The 23403-nt window shown below is 58.1% G+C and overlaps 1 protein-coding gene across 1 annotated transcript; it reads right to left on the bottom strand.

Moving 5' to 3' along the window:
- Positions 1-1416: 1416 nt before the first annotated feature.
- Positions 1417-22692, bottom strand: LMOD1 (leiomodin 1). Its single transcript, XM_087762056.1, has 3 exons — positions 22312-22692; positions 3472-5106; positions 1417-2574 (listed from the first exon to the last, which is right to left on the bottom strand). The coding sequence occupies exons 1-3, from the start codon at positions 22570-22572 to the stop codon at positions 2548-2550; spliced, it is 1923 nt and encodes a 640-aa protein (XP_087618182.1). The 5' UTR covers positions 22573-22692; the 3' UTR covers positions 1417-2547.
- Positions 22693-23403: the final 711 nt, after the last annotated feature.

Here is a 23403-nt window from a genome sequence, read left to right as displayed (position 1 = left end):
CGGTTCGGGGTGCCCGGTTTGGGGTGTCCCGGCAGCCGGTTCGGGGTGCCCGGTTCGGGGTGCCCGGTTTGGCGTGGCCCGGTTTGGGGTGGCCCAGCAGCCGGTTCGGGGTGCCCGGTTCGAGGTGCCCGGTTTGGGGTGTCCCGGCAGCTGGTTCGAGGTGCCCGGTTCAGGGTGCCCGGTTCGGGGTGTCCCGGTTTGGGGTGTCCCGGCAGCCGGTTTGCGGTGTCCCGGTTCAGGGTGTCCTGGTTTGGGGTGTCCCGGTTCGGGGTGCCCGGTTTGGGGTGTCCCGGTTTGGGGTGTCCTGGTTTGGGGTGTCCCGGTTCAGGGTGCCCGGTTCGGGGTGTCCCGGTTTGGGGTGTCCCGGCAGCCGGTTTGCGGTGTCCCGGTTCGGGGTGTCCTGGTTTGGGGTGTCCCGGTTCGGGGTGCCCCGCTGGGTGCCCCGAGGGACCGGTGCCCTGGACCCCCCCCCCCCCCCCCCGCCGGGGAGGAGGCGCTGCCCTCCCGCAAAATGCCCAAATATGGGCACGGCGCCCGGGTTCGGGCCCATGGGGGGGGGGTGTCCCCGGGCAAGTGGGGGCCTCCCCCCGGTGGCCACCCGGCACCCCGAGTCCTGCCCCGGCGCAGGGCTCCCGTCAGCCCGGGTCGCATCCCGCAGGCCCCGGGGAGCCGCCAGGGTGCCCAGATCTGGGTGTCCCCGGGGGTTTTGGGGTGGCCCTGGGGGACCCCGGGGTGCCCAGATCTGGGTGTCCCCAGGGGTTTTGGGGTGTCTGTGTGGCTCCAGGGTGCCCGGTCGTGGGTGTCCAGCAGCCACAGGGTGCCCTGTTGCGGGGGGTCTGGGTGGGTGGGTGGCCCAGGAGACACGGGTTGGGGTGTCAGGGTAGCCCCAAGGTGCCCAGTTTGGGGTGGCCACATAGCTCCAGGGTGCCCATTTTGGGGTGGCCCCTGTGTGCCCAGTTTGGGGTGGCCACATGGCTCCGGGGTGCCCAGTTTAGGGTGGCCACATGGATCCCAGGTGTGCAGTTTGGGGTGACCACATGGCCCCAGGGTGCCCAGTTTGGGGTAGCCCCAGTGTGCCAAGTTTGGGTGGCCACATGGCTCTGGGGCACCCAGTTTGGGGTGGCCACATGGCCCCAGGGTGCCCAACTGGGAGTGGCCCCAGGGTGCCCAGTTTGGGGTGGCCACATGACTCCGGGATGCCCAGTTTGGGGTGACCACATGGCCCCGAGGTGCCCAGTCTGGGCTGGCCCCAGCGCGCCCAGTTCAGGTGGCACCGTGGCGGGGCAGTGGGTGCCGGGAGAGGGGAGCGCGGCCCCCGGCGGGGGGCTGAGCCCGTTCCCCAGCGAGCCCCGCGCCCCCCCGCCGTGCCACCGCCCCTGGGGACGCCGGGGCGCAGTAGGGTCCCCGAGGCGGGGGAAGCGCTGGGTGAGCTTTATTGCCGCTGCAGTGGCCGCAGTCGTACAAAGCGCGAGCGAGGCTTCACGCCGGGAAGGCGCAGGGCGTCGGCCATCGGCGTCACCCCAAAACCCGCTTTGGGGGCGGGCGGCGTCCCTGCCCGGCCCCGTGCCCACGTGTGGAGGTGCGGGTAGGGCTGCCGGTGGCACCGCCGGCGCAGGCGGCTGCTGCCACGTGGCACCCCCTTGCTCTTGTCCCCCGCCGGGGGTGCCCACCCTCGGGGCGAGCCCTGCTCTCCCCCGGGGAGGGTTTGGTTTCTGCGTGGGGGGCAGGTGGAGCCGTCGGGTGTCGCGTCGAGAAGGTGGTGGGTCAAGAAGAGGGGACAAAAAACCCCCTCACACCTAAATTGGGCTGAAAAGCTTCAAACCCGCTCCCGGCCGGGCCGGGCTGCGGCGCAAAGCGCCCTGGGGGTCCCCAAGCAAGGCTGCGGGTGTGTACGCCGTGCCCCGAGCCCCCCGCTCCAGCCCCCCTGCCCCGTCTCCCCACCGCCTCCCTCCCCCCTCTCTGCCCGGCCGCTCCCTTCTCCGACCCCGCCGATTCCTCCCGACTTCGCGCCTGCGCCCCGCCAGCCGGCACCCACCGCCGGGCCTGCGCCCCGCAACGCCCCCGGCCACCCGGAGACCCTGTGGGGAGGCAAGTGGTGACGATGATCTGGCTGGCCCCTGCCCCTCCAAAAAGCGAGGCTGGGAGGGTACCTCCACTCGCCCCGGGCAAGCTGGGACGGAGGGTGCCAAGCCCCTTCGGCGCGCTCCGAGGGGTTTCCCGCAAGGATCGGCTCCACAGACCCCTCCTCTATCCTCGGCATCTCCAGGCGGCTGGACAGAGTGGGGCACGGTGCTGGCAAAAGAAAGAGCTTGAAGGCTTCACAACCATAAAAATAATAAATACAACGTCTTCCTCCTGCGCTGCATCCAACGACCGTGCTGGCCCTCCTCGGGCCCGGCCCTTCCTCCGTCTGTCCCAGAGAGATCGCTGCTCCTCGGCGTCGGTCACTGCAGGGTCCCAAAGGGCTTGTCATGGAAACGGTCACGAGAAAGGCGAGTGTCCCGGGGTCTGCCACGCCGGGCGGCGGGGGGAAAGCCCTCCCGCTCCCTACTGCAGCAGCTTCGGTACCTCCACCTGCCAGAGAAGACAACGCGTTACTGCGGGGAGCGGAGAGCGAGGAAGGGGGGTGCTGGAACCGCCGTGGTGGGGCTGGACCCCTCTCTCTGTTGCTGCCGGGGATGCTCAGCGCTCCAGGGACATCTCCTCTCGGCTGGGCTGGTTGTCCCCACACTCCGGCTCGTGGGCAGCCCGGCTGGGGACACAAACCACCCGGGGCGAGTGAGATGTTTCAAGGCATCACGCTGGGACCAGCGCTGGAGACGCAGCCTCTCCGCCACCCCGGGCTACCTCCCACCCCCAGGGGCGCGGGCTCAGCCGTGCCAACGCGGCAGCAAGGGCTTGGTGAGCTGCCGCCCTTGGGGACCCACTGCACGGACACCTGTCCCCGTGGGTGCGTGTGAGCCTCCCTCGCTGTGGCTACGCGCCACTCCTTTTCTGCACGGGGAGGTCCTGGATTTCCAGCCCCTGGGGTTATAGGTTAAAGCTGGCTTCTTCCTTGTGTCCCAAGCCCCGGAGCCAAACCTGGCTGCTGGAATGAAGCGGCTCTGCCCACCCCGGGGGCAATGCCAGGGGATGGATCTGCCCCTTTCATGCTCTCTGCCAAGGGATGGATCTTCTGTTGGATGCTCCACCAAGGGATGGATCTGCTGACCCCATCTGCTCTGCCAGGGATGGTGCAAAAGGATGGATCTGCCCACCCGACACGCTCGGCAAAGGGAGGGATCTGCCCCTGCCACATGCTCTGCGCAGGGGTCGGGACCACGGACGCCCTGCTCCATACCCTGCGCCGGAGGAGGACAGCCCTCACCTCTGCACTACCCAAGTGACGACAGACGTGACCCCAGACCTCAGCCCACGGACCAACCCCATGGGTGCTGCCATGAGGCGACCCCACCACGGCCCTGCACTTGCCTTCTTGAGCTGTTTGAGGTTGCTGGAGCGGATGGCCGCCAGGAGCTGGTCCCGCGAGTTCTTCTCCTGGACCGGCAGCGCCCGGTCTCCCAACTTCCTCTGCGTGGCCGGCGAGAGCGAGTTCCTCAGGTTCTCGGTGATCAGCGGAGGGGCGAGCGGAGGAGGAGGCGGGGGCGGCGCGGCGGGCGCACCCCCTTTCTTGGGAGAGCTTTTGGGGGAAGCCTTGGGGGACGGCTGTGGGGACGGCTTGGGGGACCCCTTCGGCAGGGCTCCGGGCTTGGGCACCTCCAGGAGGTCTTTCTTCTCCCCACGCTCCTGTGCCAGTTTCTGCTCCTGGAGGCGTTTCTGCCTCTGTTTGTCCATGTTTCGGCTCAGCAGGTTGGTGACTGTCATACGCGGTCCGGCCAGCTCGAAGTGGTAGCCCAGCTTCAGAAGCGTGGTGTTTTCCTTCAGGAGTTTGGCGATCTCCATCTCCGTCTTCCCCCCGCAGATGTGCCGCTGGTTGTGGAAACGCAGCTCCGTCAGCGTGTTGTTCTGCAGCAGCGCCCGGAAAATGGCCAGGATGCCCTTGCCCGTGATGTGGTTGGAGTCCAGGTTGATGCTCGTCAGCACCTTGTTGGACTTCAGCATGATGGCGATGGCGAAGGCCACGTGGTCGTCGGCACGGGTGTTGGCCAAGGCGAACAGCTTGACCACGGTGTTGAACTCCAGGGCCTCGGTGAAGCGCACCAGGGTCTCGTTGTTGATGCAGTCCGAGTTGTTCACGTTCACTTCGGTGACCTCGGCATCGTTGTTCTTCACCTTCTCGATGAGCTCATCGAAAATGCTGGAGGCTTCATCGTCCTTGGCCTGATCCGGGGAGCTGCCGGTGCTGGGCTTGGAGGGGCTGCTCTCGGCCCCTGCCTTCGCCTCCTGTTTCTCCTCCGCTGCCTTTTCTGCCTCTGGCTGGGATTTCTCCTTCTCATCTGCCTTTGTTTTTTTCAAAGCTGAACTCTTTTCCTCTTCTTTTTTATCTTTTTCTTTCTTACCTTCTCCCTTTGTGTCTTTTTCTGTCTCTTTCTTTGATCCTGAACTCTTCTCTTCCTCCTTTTTCTCCTTCCCTGTGCCCTTCTTCAATGCAGAACCCTTTTCTTCTTCCTTTTTGTCCTTCCCTGTCTCCTTTGCTGCTGAGCCCTTCTCTTCTTCCTTTTTATCCTTCCCTGCATCCTTCTTCAATGCTGAGCCCTTCTCTTCCTCCTTTTTATCCTTCCCTGCATCCTTCTTCAATGCTGAGCCCTTCTCTTCCTCCTTTTTATCCTTCCCTGCATCCTTCTTCAATGCTGAGCCCTTCTCTTCCTCCTTTTTATCCTTCCCCGTGTCCTTCTTCAATGCTGAGCCTTTCTCTTCCTCCTTTTTGTCCTTCCCCATCAGCTTTTTCTCCATGGCCTTGACTTTGTCGTTGATAGCCTTCTCCTCTTTGGTCTTGGTCTCAGCCTCAGCTTTAACTTTCGCGTCTGTTTTCTGAACGCTTTCTTCCTTTTTAGAGTCTTTCCCCACTTTTGTATCTCGTTTCCGGGCCGGGTCTTTGGAAGGAGCTTCCTTTCCCTTTTCTTCTTCATTCTTGGCTCCCTTATTCTTCTCGCTTGCTCGGCTTTCCTAATAAGAGAAAAACACCAAGGCGTTACAGAGACGGATGTCCCCGACCTCCGGACTCGCCACCCCAGTCTCATCGTCACCAACTGTGCACCTCTGTCGGCCACGGGGCCCAGGGGAAGATGCGCGGGAGGGTGCGGGACAGTCGGGTCTCAGGAAGGTCTTAGGCTACGCCTGTGAGGGATGAGCTGCCCTAAAAAAAGACATTGATGATAGAAACGTGGTGAGAGCATCTTGCAGGGTCCCCAGGAGGCAACGGGGAGGTGCCAGCGCTGCTCTGTGCCGTGGCAGGGGACAGATCCGCGGCCAGAACTCTTCAGGGAGGTAAGCGACCTGCTCCGCATCGTGATGCTTTAGCCCTGAATACGGGCCAGAGTCTCCTCCATCTCACCTGAGTGATTTACCCCGACACGTTCGCACGCTCCAGCCTGTGGTTGTGCTTTGGAAGAGGAAAATTCAACACAGCCGAGGTCCAGGGGAGGGTTCAGCATCCGAGTGACTCGAATGAAGGCAGAGCCTGTAGGACCCAGGCGTGCCAAGGTCCCGCTGCAGCTCTCCAAGGCATCTCTGCTCTCCTCCTGCCTCCAGTCCCTTCCCAAGGGCTCCCGAGGTCTGCGGGATGCCCTCCTTCATCCCCCGTGAACAGGCGATAACCTAACAGGTTAACCTAACCTGCAGGACCCATCTCCCTTAGCAGACCGTGCTGTTTGACCCCTTCCTATCACACCTCCTATGAGTTACCCTCCGTTTAATCACCCTCCGTTATCCTCTTTCTTTTACCCTTTTTAACCAGGGATAGATCTAGTGCCTACCCCTCTGTGAACCCCAGCTGCTTTCCCAGCTTTCCTAAATGGTTTCCACCTGGATGCTCTGCCTGGTCTAGAGCCCAACACGCTTCCCGTGCTGCCCTGGACGCGGGTGCAAGCAGGGGAGCGTCCACAGCCGGTGACATAGGTGACACTGCTGATGAATCATAGAATCACAGAATCGTTAAGGTTGGAAAAGATGTTTAGGATCATCCAGTCCAACCATAACCCAGCACTGCCAAGCCCACCACTAAACCATGTCCCTCAGCACCACATCTCCCCGGCTTTTAAATCCCCCCAGGGATGGGGACTCAGCCCCTGCCCTGGGCAGCCTGGGCCAGGGCCCGACAGCCCTTTGGGGGAAGGAGTTTTCCCTAATACCCAACCCAAACCTGCCCTGGCGCAGCTTGAGGCCGTTCCCTCTCGTCCCATCGCTTGTTCCTGGGGAGCAGAGACCGACCCCCCCGGCTCCAGCCTCCTTTCAGGCAGTTGCAGAGAGCGATGAGGGCTCCCCTCAGCCTCCTCTTCTCCCGGCTGAGCCCCCCCAGCCCCCCCAGCCGCTCCTCCCCAGCCTTGGGCTCCAGCCCCTGCCCCAGCCTCGCTGCCCTGCTCTGGCCACGCTCCAGCCCCTCCATGGCCTTCGGGGGGTGAGGGGCCCAGCGCTGAGCACAGCATTCGAGGGGCGGCCTCACCAGTGCCCAGCACAGGGGGACGATCCCTGCCCTGGCCCTGCTGGCCACACTATTCCTGATACAAGCCAGGGTGCCACTGGCCCTCTTGGCCACCTGGGCACACTGCTGGCTCATGTTCAGCGGCTGTCGACCAGCACCCCCAGGTCCTTTCCCGCCGGGCAGCTCCCAGCCGCTCCTCCCCACGCCTGCAGCGGTGCCTGGGGTTGCTGTGCCCCCAGTGCAGGACCCGGCCCTGAGCCTTGCTGCCCCTCACCCAGTGGCCTGGGCCCATCGCCCCAGCCTGGCCAGGGCCCTCTGCAGAGCCTCCCTGCCCCCCAGCAGATCAACGCTCCCACCCAACGTGGTGTCGGCTGCCAACTGACTGAGGGTGCCCTCGATCCCCTCCTCCAGATCATCGATAAAGATATTGAACAGGACTGGCCCCAGTACCAGCCCTGGGGAGCACCACTGGTGACCGGCTGCCAACTGGGTTTGACTCCATGAAGCACACCCAACCCTGGGCTCTCTGAAATGGGCCCCCTTTTAACATAAGTTTGCATTTTTGAGCTCCCTGCAGAAACCCAAGGAAATGGGGACACGGCGTTTAGCGCTTTTTAATGGCTGATGTTTTCCCAGCACATCTTCTTCCAGTGTCCAAAGGCGCCATAGGAGGGCAGAGCTTAACTGGGGCGGTCTCGGGGAAGGACGCAGATTTTGCTGTGCGGGTTGAGCAAAGCAGTGTCACTGCAGCTGGCACCCCCTCCCCTGCCCTGGGATCTCCCCGTCTCGCTGTGCCAAGAAGTCAAGCACCGCTGCTCTGCACCTCCTGCGTTTCTTTTACCTCCAGGCCAGCCAAGGTTCCCGCTCATTCCTTAGTGGGCTGGCAAGCATCACGGCTTTCATTTTGTCTGCCTCCGTGACTATTCACTCTTCAAAAGCAGTTTTTGCCTTTGCTTTTATGCTTATCGCGATGCCACTGTTGTGTTCGCGGGACTTCGCTATGCAGGAGGAGCTCAGTCTGGCTTTCAGCTCTCCAACGCTGACCTTCAGGCAGCGACTACATCCTCCCTGCATGCAGAGGGATGCAACCCCAAGGCCTGATGACTATTTTCTTACAAACTACCTCTGGCAGCAAAGGATTTTCCTCTTTCCCTTCATGCTTTAGGGCCATTTGGTCATTTGCCTTGTCAGTCGAACCCCTTTTCCACGTAATTTTTGGTATTTTTGTCAAGCACCTGAAGCTCACCCTTCTCACACCCTGTCCTGTGCCTTGCTGCTGACCACAGCCAGCACCGGCAGCTCCAGGACACAAAAAATGCCTCGCCCATGGCCGATGCGGCCGGGAACAGTCTCCCATCAGCAGCGTTTCCACACGTTCTGCTTCTGCAATCAAAGCCTTCGATGGCAGCTCGGTGCACGCAGCCTTCCAGCCCGTTGGCTTTCTTATGGCACTGGATTCGCTTCCTCGTGTGCCTGGAGGCACAGGACCAAGACGTTGTGACAGCAATGCAGTAAGAGCAGGGCACCGGGGCAGGATTCACCTCCCCGACCATCAGATACGAGACACCTCCACTCCCAACAGAGACGAGCCAATGCTATGAACAGATAACTGAAGACAGACAGACCCCTGACATCGGCACCAAGTTTGTTGTGCGGGAGAGGATCCTATTGTAAAGTCTGGGTCTGGATTTGGCAGTTTAAACCTCCTTCTCCCTGCTCCGCAGACGGGGAGCACGCAGCTTCTGCCCGTCGCGTCTGGCCCGACTCTTCCTGGGTGCCTGGCTTTGGCAGCATGGCTTGGCAAGGCGTGCCAGCCGGCGCCGTGGGCTTTCTGTCCGGAGGTGAGCAGAAGGTGATGTGCTGAGATGCTGCTAGCTGGGAGCCCGGCCTCAGAGCCACGGTTAGGTCGGGCTCAGATCTACAGCTGCGGGGTTAATCTGGGCATCCTCAGCTTGACCGTAGCGATGCTGGCGACCTGACAGCGATGCTGGTGACCAGCGATGCTGGCTGCAGGAGGAAGAGGAGGCAGCAAGGCTCGGGGGTGGCAGAGCGAATGTCATCCTTGCTGGGGGGACTTTAGGACTTCAGGGAAAGGAGGAAGAAAGATGCCTCTGGGAGATGCAGCTGTGATGCCTTTACGAGCTCCCTAGACCCTCCCAGGGCTAGGACAGCGCCGCGGCTTCACCCAGTGCCTTGAACCCCCAAACTGGAGTCCAGAGACCCTGGTCTGCAGCCAGGGCTGGCCTCCTCCTCCAGACGATGCCCCAGCCACGGTGTCTTCCCCAGCGCAGGCCCCGGCGGTGCCGGTGCCGAGCGCGGCTCTGCCTTCCCAGCGCGCGGCACTGCTGGCCCTCAGGGACTGCTTTTGTGGAAAGAACTGGCCTGGCTGTGAGCGGGGCAGCCGCGGGGACTGTTTGTACCTGGCGTATAAACAGATGCCATCTGGGACGAGAGAGCTGTTTATTTAGTTAAGAGATTTCTTGGCTCCCCTGTGCGGACCTAAAGAGGCGACAGAAAGGCAAATGCCGGACTGCTACAGAGCCCGTCCACACAGCCCCTCGCTGCTGCAGACCCCGAGGACCAGGGATGAGGCTCCCCGAGGTGCCCCGATGCCAGCACCCCCCTGTCCCAGGGGCTGCGAGGAGCAGGAGATGCCACCTCCTCTGGCACTGAGCCCGCGGCCCTTCTCCCCAAGACGCGCCCTGTTCCCAGGGCTGGGACGGTGCACGAGTTCGCGGTGACATCCTGAAGCGCCTCGGTGAAAGCAGAGCCACGTCTGCCCCCTGGCAGGAGGCTGGGCAGGGGGTGTGGGGGGGATGAGGACTCTGCTGCCTGGCTCTGTCCCCCCACAGCCATGGCTGGTGGTGCCTTTCAAAGGTGTTTGGGGATGTCCCGGGTTGGAGGTTTCTTGCAGGTCCCTGTGAGAAGAGACGGTTGCAGCCCCGGGGCTCTGCAGCCCTTCCGTGTCCACAGGCTGAGCACTCCTCGAGTCAGAGCCAGCAGCCTCACCTCCACACCAAGCTCTCCAAAAAGCCTTCTCCTTCCCAGCTCCAGCTCACACAACTTGATGGTGGGGAGCCCTGAGCCCCCGCTAAGCTCCCTGGGCCATCCAAGACCAACCAGAGCAAAGGCTTTGGCCAGGAACGAGCAAATCTTGGAGAAAAGGAAGAAAACCCTGGAAAGAAGGACCTACAACATCTCTCATGCTCAGAGAAGGCAATGGATCTCTCCAAACAAGATGAAACTAGAGCAAAATAAGATGCAGAGCAAATCCCTGCTTAGCAAAGCTGCTGGGAATGTCTTGTTATCACATCGTTAGTGCTGTTCTCGTTAAAGAGTCCATCCATGGCTGTGTTGCCAGGTGTCCAGGTGCTGCGGTGTGGGGCAGGTCTGTGGAAGGAGGGCACGGGAGCCAGAGAGCAGGGCGTGGGAAAGGAGCCGGGGGGAAAAGGAGCCGGGGGAAAAGGAGCCAGCTGTGCCCACGGGCAGGGGAAGAAGGGAAGGCGATGGATGTGCCGTGACCGGCCACGGGTGTTACTGCCACCACGAGCAGCATTTGCAGGATCACGGGCATCCAGCAAATTTGGGATGCGCTGGAAGGATCCTGTCAAAGAGCTGCAAGTTATTGCAGAAGGTGCTGGCTGGTAGCAGGAGGTAAGAGGTGCTCAAGCGGTTTCATTTAATGCAGATGGGGCAAGAGCTGCCTGGATCACGGCACCCCTGTCCCTGCTGGGGAAGGCCCTCTGCAAGCGCCTGGCTCCAGCAGCAGCAGCAGAAGGGGAGGAATCAGGAGCGAGAACTTGCAGGCAAGAAATCAGATCTGTGTTTCTAAAACCAAGGGTCGCTCTCGCCCACCCGCCACCGCCTGCACGAGACTCCCCATCCCTTGGTGGAGACTGGGGACGTCTCTAAAGCCAGGCCAGAAGCTGCTCTTGGCCCTGCCCAAGGCGATGTATGTGTCCAGGAGGGAGCGTGCCTTCATCCCCTCATGGCCCTGCAGCCATCCCCAGGCTCTCGGTGTGCTCTGCCACCGCGGCTCTGCTGCAGGTGCCAGCCCCGGGTGGTGACACCAGCCCAAGCTCTGCTCGCTGGTGACGGTGCAGAAGTGCTCACCTCCGGGCTGGAAACAAAGCACGTTGCTCCAGTTGGAGCTCAGCAGAGGAGCTGCGTGGCAGGATGAGGCAGAAGAGGAGAGAGAAACGCATCCTTCCCCCTGGTCCTGAAACCCTGGCTGTCCCCGCAGCCACCAGCGCACCTTCTCCTGCAGCCCAGGCCACCGGCCAGGCCATCTCCATCTGCAGCAGCCAGCGCCAGCCCTGTACCCTCTCCATTGCCATCTTGAGTCCTGCCTGCTCGCTCCTCTCTGCCGTGCTGACATATTTACCTTGGATACCTAGAAACCAGGGCCGCTGCACCCCCTCCTGTGCCATTCCCTCTGCTGCGAGCACGATTATTAGGGGAATATTTTTACACAGCGTGTCAGACCTTTAAAAATAAGCCTAATGAAAACAGCCTGGTACTTGGCTGATTAATCACCAGTGTTTTGATGAACTGAAATGCCTTCCCGTTTCCTCTAAATAGACTAAAATGAGCATTGCCATTGCTTGTTAGCATTTGTAACCCTCAAACCCACTCAGATGTTTCCTTAAAAGGCAAAGGAGACTGGGAACTTCTTGCCTGGAATCTGAGCGTTCGCAGCACCGCTCCCGACGCTGAGCAAGGGATGGGGCTGGGGCTGGAGCAGCCGGCCGAGGCGGGTATGGGTGGGAGCGGAGCAGAGGGGTTGCCGAGATCTGCTGCAGGTGGTGGGGACGTGATGGTGGAGCGAGGTTCTTACCTCCTGCCCTGAAAGCCCCACAGCTCGTTTTGGGGTAGAAAATGGCTGCTTGGGTGGTAGGTATAGAATCATAGAGCCGTTGAGGTTGGAAAAGACCTTTAAGATCATCGAGTCCAACCGTTAACCCAGCGCTGCCAAGTCCACCGCTAAACCATGTCCCCTAAGCACCACATCTCCCCGACTTTTAAATCAATCTGGCTGTTTGATCCACACGGGGACTGAGAGGTGGTCACCCCGCCGTGCCCACAAGCAGGTTTCTACGTGAAAGGGGAACACGCTGGAGAGGAGAGGAAGGGATGGGTTACCCAGGGACTCGCAAAATCCGTACCCAGGCTGGAGGGAAAGGGCGCTTTGTGGCCTGGCTGCTGCTGTTACAGCAGCCCCTGGCAGAGGGGACATATGGAAATGCATTTGTAGAAGAGATGTCTTTGGAAGGGGCCAGCTTTCACCAGCCCGCAGTTATTTTCAGAGGCATGTCCTGGGAAGAGTCCCTCATGGCCCGGATCGCCAGGCTGAAGATAGCGCACCAGCGTGCCGGCCACGTGCTCGGCTGAGCTGAAGAACAAGATGTAAGGATGGAAACCTGGGGGGCACGTGCTGCCGAGCAGCTCCGTGCTGGCTCCGGGGAGCCGTGCCCCATTGGGTTCAAGGAGGGCTTGGCTGAAAGGGGGAAGCCAGAAGGGTCCAGGAGGGCTCCTCCGTGGGGGTCACTGCTGGGGGCACGTGGCACACTGCGCCCCAGGAGGAAACGGGACTGGCAGCAGAAGACCTCGGGGCCAAACCTGCACCTGCAGTTCACGTGAAAATGGCTCCAGAAACAGTGAACTCAACCTGCAGGCTTGACACTGACTCGGTCTCGAATGTCACCTGCAGCTCTGGTGGCCTCTGGAAGCCAACGGTGAGATATCACCCCCCAGCTGTGAGACATCACCCCCCAGCTGCTATGAGAGCATCAAGAGCAGAAGAGGGGAAGCCTCAGCCAGGATCAGGCCCACCCCACCCATCAGCGCTGCTGGAAAATCCGGGGTGAGCTCCAACACTGCTGATGGCTCCAGCTGCCGCTCGCTGCGGATGGCGATGGGGACACGGGCTTCACACCCCACCGAACAGAGGGGCCCGGTCCTCGCCTGCGTCCAGCTATGGGGATGTCCGTTCTTGAGGGATACAAGGGGAAAACATGGAGCAAAGCGAGAGGCAAATGTCGGTGCCTTCAGAAACCGCCCAGACGTGGAAATCGCACCTATTCAGCTAAGTCAGTTGAGCTGCACATCCACCTGTAGGCACGAGTCTTGCGCCTACACGCTTGCAAGCACCAAGGGTTTATCACCGCTTGTAACCGCACTGCCCCACACCACTGCACGGCCCTCCTAAACCAAGATGCAGACCTCTGCCGAAGGACAACTGGACCAGCTGAACTTGGTTGATCCAGGAATGATTTCAGCCACACGGGGTAATTTCTACACACGTGCTGGAGCCCGCCGGAGCCCTTGAGTCTTCTCCTTGCAACTCACTGCCTCCCTCCTCTCCAGCAGCTCCACCGGCAGAGCTGTTTCGGCGTGCTGGCTGCCTGGCACGTGGCTTTTGCCACCAACAGAGACCCTCCACCTAGAGCCGTGCTCCTCACAAAGCAACCAGAATCCCTCCAGATCTGTAGGGCTGGGGGATAAAGTCCAGGTCAAGAGACTTTCCCCTTCTCCCAGCCTCTGCTGGGATAATAAATTTCTCCTGCAGCCAACAGGGCATTTTCCAGTTCATCTCTTGGCAGGGCATGGCTTAGGCAACAGGTACCCACCAGCAAAGCGCCATCGGTCCCATGCAAATCCTGAGTGACAGAGGGGCTTTTGGAGGTGGGAGAGCTGGGAAGTATGGGGAAGCCCCAGGGACGAGGGCAGACCTCTGAGAGACAGAGACAGCTCACCAAAAGCTGGTGGTCAGTTGGGGACTCCCAGACCAGACTGGCAAGGGAAGGAAGCTGGGTTTGGTTATTTGATGTAGAGGGTTTAGGCATAATTACGGATCCATAACTAACAAGCCAAGCTGGTATCACTGCCTGAGGGGTTCCAGTCTGTCCTACACATGCTACCGAGCCCTACAAAGGTCTCCAGAGCCACCAAAAGACTCTGAGATCAAACCCACAGCTCTAACCTTGGGCATCTGCATCATCCTCTGGAGACACCTGCCTAGCTGCGTGGGCTCTAAAGGAGCCCTTATGTCCCCTCCGTCCCACCCAGCTACCCCAAACCGCAGCCAGAGGCTGTGAGCAAGGCACCAGCATCCCACCACCCCTCACCGTGACCACGGGGGAAGGGGGCTGAGGAGGCTGGGCACAAGCCACGTGAGAGCTCCCAGGGGACAGGGATGTCCTCCAAGAGTGTCCCACTGCATGGAGAAGTCCCTTGAGGTGGCCAGTGGCCAAAGGCAGGTTGTTTTGCACTTGACGTTCCTGGGTATTTGGGCACCCGTTGCCATTACGCTCTAGGCATGTGAGAGGGTTGCCGGAGCCAAGCTAAACCACAACAAGCTGGCCAAGCTGCTCTTTTCCTCCATTCCTTGGCCAATTTTGAGTAACCCAGGGACAACTCAGAGCCAAGGACATTCCTGGAAAAAATGATATGTCCTTGGCTGAGTCCTGAGAGCTACTAAACCTGGACTGAAGAGACCATCGGAGGAAGCGGGACCACAAGGCTTCTGCTGACCTTGCTTGCCCAGGACAGGCAAGCCCAGCTCTACACGACAGCCATCCCACTCCGGCACCATTGCCAGAGCAACCCTCCTGGTCCTCATCTACCTTATCACGGGCCGGTGTCGTGAGATACCCTGCTCGTCCTCCCTGTACACCCCGCAGAGCTCTGGCCCCGACGGGCTCCCTGGTAGGACCATTCCCAGGCAGCAAAGAGTTTCTCTCTTGGCACGTTTGGATTTTTTTGGCATGAAGCAAGGGTGAAAGGACCTCGGCTCCCAGCACTGGGACGCACGCAGACCTAGCATGACCCCCCAGGCCATGCTCTATGTGCTAAAGCCCAGAGCGATGTAAACAACTTCTTGCCCCGTCCCGCCTCAGCTATTACTCTGTTATTTTAACAAGGAGCTCAGTTATTCCCCTTGCCTTCTGCTCAGACCTTGCTGACCCCAAATATCACTGTCTCTTTGCACTTCCCAGGCCAATGTTTTTAAAAACATCCTCCTGAGATGCAGTGCTGATCTCCAGAGACCAGACAACTTCTGGCCCTGACTTTTGTCTTGCTTTGCCTTCATTGCTGAATTAAGGCAGATAACAAACATTTCAGTTGCGTTTCCTTTAATAGAATAGCTCCAGCCATTCCTCAGTGACATGCAGCCATTTTCCAGAAAGCCCTTAAAGCTGCTGGGCTTTGCAAATGGAAACTTTCATTTCCCTAACAAAATCAGGTTTTAGAACTCGGGGTTTTTCTCTTCTACCCATCGTTTTCCCAGTCCCTTCTCCTGGCACTGCCATGGCTGAACTGGATATTCCCAAGATGAGACCTTTTCTCTGATCACCTCCCCTTCGGCAGAGGTTGCTGAGGGCAGTGAACGTCAGCGATTCACACCACGGCCACCTCGCGGCTGGATTTCTGCCCGGTGCACTTTCTGTGGGCAGCCCACGGAGAGCATTCCTCAGATTCTCAGGACCAGAAGAACTTCAAATCGGCCCTAGTGAGTCTGAAATCCTGTCTCCCATCCTCTGTGTCAGGGGGCCTGGATGCCTGAGAAGCAGGGCTCCGGCTCCCAGCCTCCTGGGACTGCATGGAAAGCATCTCCAGGCCCCTTGCTGGTGCAGGTCTCCCATCAACCAGCCCATGGGACCATCACAGACACCCCATGGCATCACTGGTGGCCACGGGCCACCCAGTGCGGGAGGATGAATCAACGTCTTTGAAGCAGGTGAGATGAACCCCAGCCCCAGGTGCCTACCTGCCAAAATCAGAGAGCTGGTTTGCTGTCAAAACCCTTAAATAGTTTATGAGAAACAGGAGCACTGGCTGCTTAGGCTCCTACGCCACGTGGCACTTAATGAGATAACGCAGGGCATGCCAGGAATCACGACTGCTAGTTCTTAGAAACTGAAGATCTTCCCTGAAAGGAGGCAAACTGCAGCTCCCTGTCTGCTGCGGGCAGCTCTCAGGGCTGCGTGGGTGCCGGTTCCCATGCTGGGCACGTCTGCCTTCTGCCCCAGTCGCCCTAGGAGGAGGCAGGACCGCTCGGAGCCCTCGGCAGCGTCCGGCAGGTCTCGGTGTGAATCCTGACCCAAATACCGTGTCTCAACGTATATATATACCCTGGGCTACTCAACCCAACGTCAAGGGGCTGCGCGCACCACAACACCGCTGTGACCCCGTTGCACGGTGGCAAGCGCCCTGCTACCCCCTCGCCTGCGAAGCCAGGTCCTCTCGCTCCGCCGCGCCGCAATTCCCACCGTGGCAAAGGGTGGGCTGGAGTGACACGGCCGGTTAATCCCAGCGTCCTGCTGGGAGCTGAGTCACCGAGACCATTTTAGCCCACAAATGATGTCATAACGCTGCGAAAGAAAGCGATACGTAAAGGCTCCCAGCTCTTTTTCTCCTCTGTACGTCTATTTATCAGCTCAACATAAACAGACAATAAACCTCCCTGGCTGTGGCAGCTCCACCCATATAAGCTAAACACTCCAAGCATTTCCATGGATTTATCTGCATCCCAGTTGTGGTTTATGTAAATATAGAACTCGGCTTTTTAGTCTTGGTTTTTTTTTTTTCAGACTGACTAGAAATTCAGCTTTTTTCCCCCGCTTGTGCCCTTAGATGGACTGCGTATCTCCCAGACAGAGCGTGCCTTCAGCGCGACCTACGAGGCGCTGGGAACGCTTCGTGCTGCCGCTCAATCGAGCGAGGTTTCCGCCGCCGTTTCGCAACGGCGTTACAAAAACACCGATCCAGCCGCGAGGCTCCTTCTCACGCCGTTCGCTCAGAAATGCCGTTCAAACCTGGGTGCGTTGCCACCTCGCTTGCTTCAGCTGTTCTCTACCCTGCAGATCCTTCAGTTATCTGTCGCGGGATCGTTCCTGCTTCTCTTTTTGCCTCGGAGGTCTGTTTTATCATCTGTTGCTAGCTGACAGCTCTCGCTTCTCGTGCTCATCCTTCTCGTTACAGGGTTGGTATGTTTTCAGAAATGAAGAACGAAACATCCGAGCGCAGACGACGGCAGTTTTCATTTCTGAACCACGAAAAGCGACAAAGAAAAGGGCTCTCCTGGCTGGGCTGTTCTGTGGCGGGCTGGAGATGCCGCAAAGCAGAGACCATCTGTGGCCTCCTTGGAGGACCAAATAGGAACGACTCAATACCGTTGGTTTCTTTCAAAATGTGTGGCTATTTTGGATATCCCTGGCTATCGTCCGCGGGAGTAACGCAACGCCCAGGGAGCCACCAGCTCCGTTCCCGCTCTGTGTTGGTGGAAGGACCCACACCTTCGTCCCACCAGCGTGAGCTGGGTGCTGCTGGGGAAGCACCAGCAGAAAGGATGCCCCAGCGTCCCCCGCCCCTTACGGCTCTTTTGGAGGCCAGGAGCTGGGCAGATCAACAACATGTTTGGATGAGGGAAAAGCAGGCATGGAAACTGCCAGAGACCTGCCCAGGACACGGTTAAAAGACAGGCAAGCGCTGGGAACTGGTGAAGACTTGGAAGAGAGGAGGAACAGCCTTGGCATATGGACAGAACGGGCTGATAAACAGAACAGCAGTGTTTAAATACATATGTGTTAGTCACAGACTGGTAAGATGCTTAAGGAATGATACAACCACTTCTTTTGCCTCGTTTACGATTTCCCTTGAGTCTATCCCAGCTATTAAACGCGGAGCTTGTTTTTCCTCCAGATATTTTCATGAAAAGACTACAAGCTTTGAGGATTAATAAGAAATTTAAATACTAACTTGCTTTTCTGTGGTGTTGAAGAAGGGCTCGTTGGTAGGGATCTCCACATTTCATGGCGTCGCCCTCCACATAATAACTGGATTAAATACCACCGGGCAGCGAGCGCCAAGCCGACACGCACAGCCCCCAGTAAAAGAAAGGAAGGCCGGACTTTTTACACCACCTTCCCAAGGAGTTTTTTAATTCTTAGCACACAAGGACGTCCCTGGGAGCACCGGGGCAGGCAAAGCAGCCTGCAAGGACAAGGAACAGGAGGGCGTCTTGTCCGTGGGAAAGGTGTGGGAAGACACTTGCCTGGGCCACCTCGACTTCTCATGGGGGAAGGGTGTTCAACCTTCAGGAGACAAAAATCCAGGGACCATCTGCACTGTGCACAGGCAGCCTTGGTTGTGCACAGCCGGCCCTCGTTGTGCACAGCTGCCCTGGCATCCAGTGTCTCCTGTTCAGAGCCTTCTCCTCCAAGAAGCAGGTCCCTAGGCTTACATGGAAAGAGACATCCACCACGTGTGCAAGCATCTTGCTAAAAGAAGTGGTTTTGCAGCCCTGGAATCAATCCCCCCCATCAGCAGGAGAATGCCCCTGCATGCAATTTCCATGCAATTTCCCAGCCATCCCTGCTTGGAGCAGCGTGAAATCGGTGCAGCCCTGCTGGGAGGCAGGACTGGGGACCCTGATGGGACTGGGACATCCAGGTGTCCTCTCCTTCCAGGTGGAGCTGGGGGAAGGAGGCTCCGTCCATTCCCAGGGAAGGCGGTGGTGCTGGAGGAGAGCACAAGCCTCTGCCACCATGTGCTCCGTGTTTTGGAGCCACTTGGGCCCTGCGGTGAGGCCGGGTGGGAATGCAAGGAGAGCCAAGAACAGCAGCAGATGGATTTGGTGGCACGCTTTGAAAAGTCAAACCTCCTGCTATGGATATGGCAACTGCTAAGGAGCGCTCGTCCACCAAACCACCTGGTCCCACGGCGCGCGCGGTTGACACGGCGCGGTGGTTCCCACGGGGCAGCTCTTCTCAGCCAGGTCCCTCCCGGCAAAGGTACCCCCGAGGGGGTTTAGGAGTGACCGAATGCCAAGGGGCAAGATGCGGGTGCCTCCAGGGTGTATATCATAGTGCTATACGCATAGATACACGCTTTTTAAAGAAAATGTCACCAACAGCAGAGGAAGAACTGGACAAAACCAGAGTAGCTCTCCCAAACCCCATCTCCTCATACGGCTCCGCCGTCAGAGAAGCCCCTCCCGCAGCAATGCCCGCACGGAGCCCCCATCCCCTGGCACAAGCAGCTTTTCCTCTTCTAAAGAGAAATCCCAGGCACAACGCAAAGCTTTCAAGTGACAGCAAGTCAGCTGTGTTCCCAGGTAAATCCCCCTTCGGTTAACGCCGCTGCTTCAACTTTACAGCACGTTTCTAACCCAGATTTCTCTCTCATCGTGTCTTTGCCCACTACAGTAAAGAGCCACGAGCTAATAGAAATCATCTCTTCATTTATCTGCTCAGGAATATTAGTTGAACTTTGGCTCCCTTGATACATGGACCTCCAAGAAGGCCTTGTGGAGTGCATTTGAAGAGAGGCACTGTCCCAAGCCTCACTGGTGAACTTGGGATATACTTTTACTCGTTAGCAATACAAAATGAAGATTCATTAATTAACGCATCACCAAGACGTGAATTTGGCTCCCTAGTGAGGAAAAGTTAGGGCAAAGCTCACATCTATTTTGGGCTGTTTATAAACTGCTTCCTAGTTACCCAAGTTTGCCCTTTTCATTACTAAGAAGACGTGTCATTATGGAGTTACAATATTTCTAAATATACCCACTCTTCCCAATATTTAGAAGGGAATGGGGGTGCCTGGAGCCAGTCCAAGAACAAAGCAATGACTGCAAGAAGAACTGTGAGGTGGGCAGAAAACGAACCTTTCCCTTTAAAACACCCTCATTTGCACTTTGGAGAAGTTCCTGCACATCCCAGCTAACAGACAATGTCCCAGCAACTGCACAAAGAGGGGGCCAACGAGGGATGGAAGGAGGCAGGAGGAAAAATAGGTGGGGAGATGGGAGCGCAGCGGCTTGGCTTTTCTATCCTCAGCGCCTTCGTGCAAGGCAACTACAGACCTATAAACTCTGTAGTTCGAGGACAAGAATCTAACCTCCTGTCTCCTGAAGAGACAGCACAGATGCAAGATAACATCTTCCAGATGTTCAGAGGGCCGGACCCGCTGGAAGGACCTCCCATTCCTTCCCTGCCCTCCTGCCTGCGCTTCCCTCCCATGCTCACGCGTCTGCTTCTCGCTCCCAAAGGCTTTGCTCGATGCGTTTAACCAGGGATGCCGGGCGCTGTATGGATTTGTGATGCAGAACGCTGGGAGCCGTCAAGGGAGAGAGGCTGGGACAGACGTCGGTGGGGTGATGCCTGCACTCGGCGGGGGGATGCCAGCCCCCATGGGTGTGCAGCCGCAACGCTTGTGTTGGCAGGCACAAGGGCTTCGCTGCCTGCCGCAACGTGAGATGCACTGATAGGAGAGAGGGATTTGTCATCACAGGCCTCAGTGCTCTGAGCAGCCGGGTGGGAGCTCGGGAGCCGTCTGGGATGCTCCGGGTGGCTCCGTGTTCTCACTCCATCCTGCAGCAAAACACAGCCCTGCGGCTTCCTCGGACGGAGGGAACCATCAGCTTCCCAGGCTGGTTTCTGTGATTGCTTCTGTGGTCCGATCATCCCATCCCATCCCATCCCATCCCATCCCATCCCATCCCATCCCATCCCATCCCATCCGATTCCATCCTCGTGCCCCATGGTGGAGCAATGGCCCTGCTCCACCACCGGCATGGGCTGACCTGCCAGCGCTGCGAGCTGGCATTTTCTGGGTGCTAATCCCAGCTCCTAACAATGCCAAGGAGGAAGGGGTGGAGGATATTTTTTTCTTGGCCTCCAGGGATTGAAATAGAAGAAGAAAGACAGTTCTGCCATATCCAGTTACTGCAACGCAATCTAACTGGGCCAGTTTCACTGACAAATTTGACCAGCAGCCAACTTGCTTTGTCTTCCATGGCCCAAAGCTACCGAAGTTCAAAGGGGAGCACGACGGGTGCTTTTCTCAGGACCTCTGTCGCGGCCCTCCCCACGGCCAGAGCTGCACACCCTCTCCAGGGCTCCTCTCCTCCCCGTGCCATCCCTTGCCACCATCCCGAGTCCTCTCCCGCAGCACAGGCGCACACACGCTCTCAGGCATCTTTCAAATAACGTAGTGTTCAACCAGACCATTTCCCAGCTCTCTATTTCCAAAAAACACAAATTTCCTTCCTTCCTCCTGATCATGGACGCTTCCCTGTCCCAATTCCCAGTCGACTCCTCATCTTCCCATGGTTAAAAGCAAAATAGCATCAGTAGTGATGCCAAAGACAAGAGTCCCCCCTGCCTGAAAAAGCAGCTTTAAAAGTGTCAGCTCAGTGCTGGCTGCAAGCCGGGATCACCTGCAAACCAGTGCAAACCCTTGCGGCATCACTGGGATAACTGGTCCCACACAACAGCATTTCCCTTTCCAGGCAGGTTTGTCCTGCAGCACCTGCAGTTCCCCACCACGGGGAAATAAAAATAAATAAACCAGCCCGCCGGTGGGAAAATAAACCCAGTGCTCCCGTGGCGAGGGGCACGGCGCTTTCTGTCCCCCGGCCCAGGCCAAACGCCACATACGGAAGGTGAAGCTGCGAGTGCCTTGTCCTCAGAGCCGCCCGAGCTTGGAGAGGGGTGGGGGGAACCGTTTAACCCCTTGTTCAGGGCTCCGAAAGAAAAACTTCATTTATTTCTCCTATAGCTGCAATTTTCATCTTTTTCTCCGTGTTTTCTCCCGGGCCCCGGTTAGGAGGTGACCCTCCTATAATAAACTCCGTACACATCCATAAAGAGCTATTTCCAAGTGCTCACAGGCTGGTTAGAGCTCGATTGCTCAGCTGGGAGATCCGGGGTACGGCTGGGTGACCTGGAAGAGCTGAGGAATCGGAGCCAGAGCGGTCTCTTAAGAGGGGCATCCACATAAGCCTCCGCTCTGCTTACGCTGCTGGTACTGCTCAGCCCTGTCCCGTCCCAGCAGAGGCGAATCCAACCTGGGACACGAAATCTGCCCGCGATTACACAGATAAAAGAGCTGAAGACTCTCCTTCTTTCACTTTCTGGCTCACCCTGCCGTGAAAAACCAGGGAAACCAAATGCTTCCCAGCCTCCCACGCACGAAGCACATACCAAATATATTTAGTGCAGAGGTTAATAAATGTTACAGAGAAGTGGGATTGGCTCCCACTAAAGCAAGGCACAAAAGGAGGAGAGGGACTGGCATGAAACTTTCTAGCTCAAAGCAAGCTATTAAAGGATTTGCCAGGTGCAGAGAAGGAGATAAATGTACCCAAATCAAAAGAAAAGAATGAATTTTAACTGAACAATAAACATGAAACAAACAGCTTGGGGCAAAACCTGCTTCTTGGGGTGATTTCCACAAAGCAGCAAACCTTTTTTATTCCACAAGGACCAGTTTAAGCTTTTGCACAAGAGGAATTGAAGGGATTGAGAGTCTGGAGATCTCCAAAGGGAAAAAAAAACAAACAGGAGGAAAAAGAAATGCAGCCGAAGGGATCGCCCTCACTACACCGGCCCTTCCAGCCGCCTCCTGGCAGCCCCAGCCCTGCTCCCAGCCCAGATGTTAGAGCAGAGGCAGGGAGAAAACCCCTGGCACCAGCACAGGTTTTGGCTTTGCCAGTAACACCGGGATTTCGTGAACCCTCTTCCCTCCTGCAGTGCCTTGACCAGCTCCCTGCCTCGCTCCTCTGGTCTCTACGTGACCGCTATTCCTCTTTAGCAAGCACAGCACGCCTCTCTCGGCGTTCGTGTTTCCCATCTCGTCCCCTAAACCAGCCCAGCGGTGCTCAGGGGTCTGCCCCGGCATTTCTGATAGAAACAGCTCGAGCGTGGGGAGATGGGACTTACGTCTAGCGAGTGTTCCCTCCGAATAAGTTTCCTGGTCTCCTTTTCGCAGTGATTGAGCATTGTGTCGCAGTTTTGCGGGCCAGGTGGGGAATTTTCTGTTTGTTTATTCTGACTGCGCTCCAGAGGGATGCTTCCATCTGGATCCACCACATCCAGCTCCTTTTCCAGCTCTTCCATCTCCTCTGGAGACAGAGTAGACAGCAAACTGTCAATATCTGGATCTTCACTAACTTGTCGCCGATATTTGGCCACTTTGGACATCTTGGCTCGCTGGCGAGACACGGTTGCGGTTGTGTGTGGTACCCAAGGAAGGAGAAAAAAAAAAGAAGCCGAAGCTCCAACACTGCTTCCCCCAGCAGCAGCAGGTGCTGAAGTGTTAAATCTCAGCAGCTCTCGACCGCTGCAGCCCAGGATATAGTAGTTATAAAGAGGGGACACCCCTCGGTCCAAGAGTTGGCCAATAACAGGATCCAGCCGCGATTTCGGGTGCTGGGAAGCCAATGGAGCCCAGCGGGAGGCGGGGAATGGTGCTATCAGAGGAGCCTGAAACCCGAGGACATTCCAGGGAACCATGCAGAGCTGCATGACCAAATTTAGTCCGGAGCATTTAGCCTTTTAAAGGCAATGGGCCAACCTAGTGAGAAAACAGGCAAAAATGCACAAGCTGGCAGGCTGGGGATCTGGGGGGTGGGGGAGGCAGATCCCTAGCATGTGCCCATTGGTGCCGGGGGGCTAATAAAAAGGTCAGCGTGGCTCCGAAGATACGGATCGTCTCCGCCGTTACAGGAGGGGAGAGTTTCTGCCGTGACAGCAAGAGCTCTTGGCTGAAATCGGCAATAAAGCGCCCATCCCAGACAATTTTTCATCTTTATCCTGCTGCTCTCCAGGATCTGTGCGGTTTGGTTCTCCCCTTGGGGAAAGAGGCGGCGGGTGGTTATGTTGCTGGTGCAGACTGGTTTCTTTACGAAGGATGTGCAAAGTCCAGCACCTTGGAAGCGGGGAGGAAGCGGGCAGCGCCAGCCCAGCCCGGCGCCTGCTCCTCGCTTGGCAAAGTCTGACCCCAGCACCGTCCCTGGGTCGCTTTATCAGAGC

Source organism: Nipponia nippon, unplaced genomic scaffold (assembly GCF_047370975.1).
Source record: "Nipponia nippon isolate SJK-2023a ecotype South Korea unplaced genomic scaffold, ASM4737097v1 scaffold_25, whole genome shotgun sequence".
Taxonomy (NCBI): Eukaryota; Metazoa; Chordata; class Aves; order Pelecaniformes; family Threskiornithidae; genus Nipponia; species Nipponia nippon.
The sequence above is the reverse complement of the archived record's forward strand: the minus strand, read 5'-3'. Positions and strand labels throughout refer to the sequence as shown.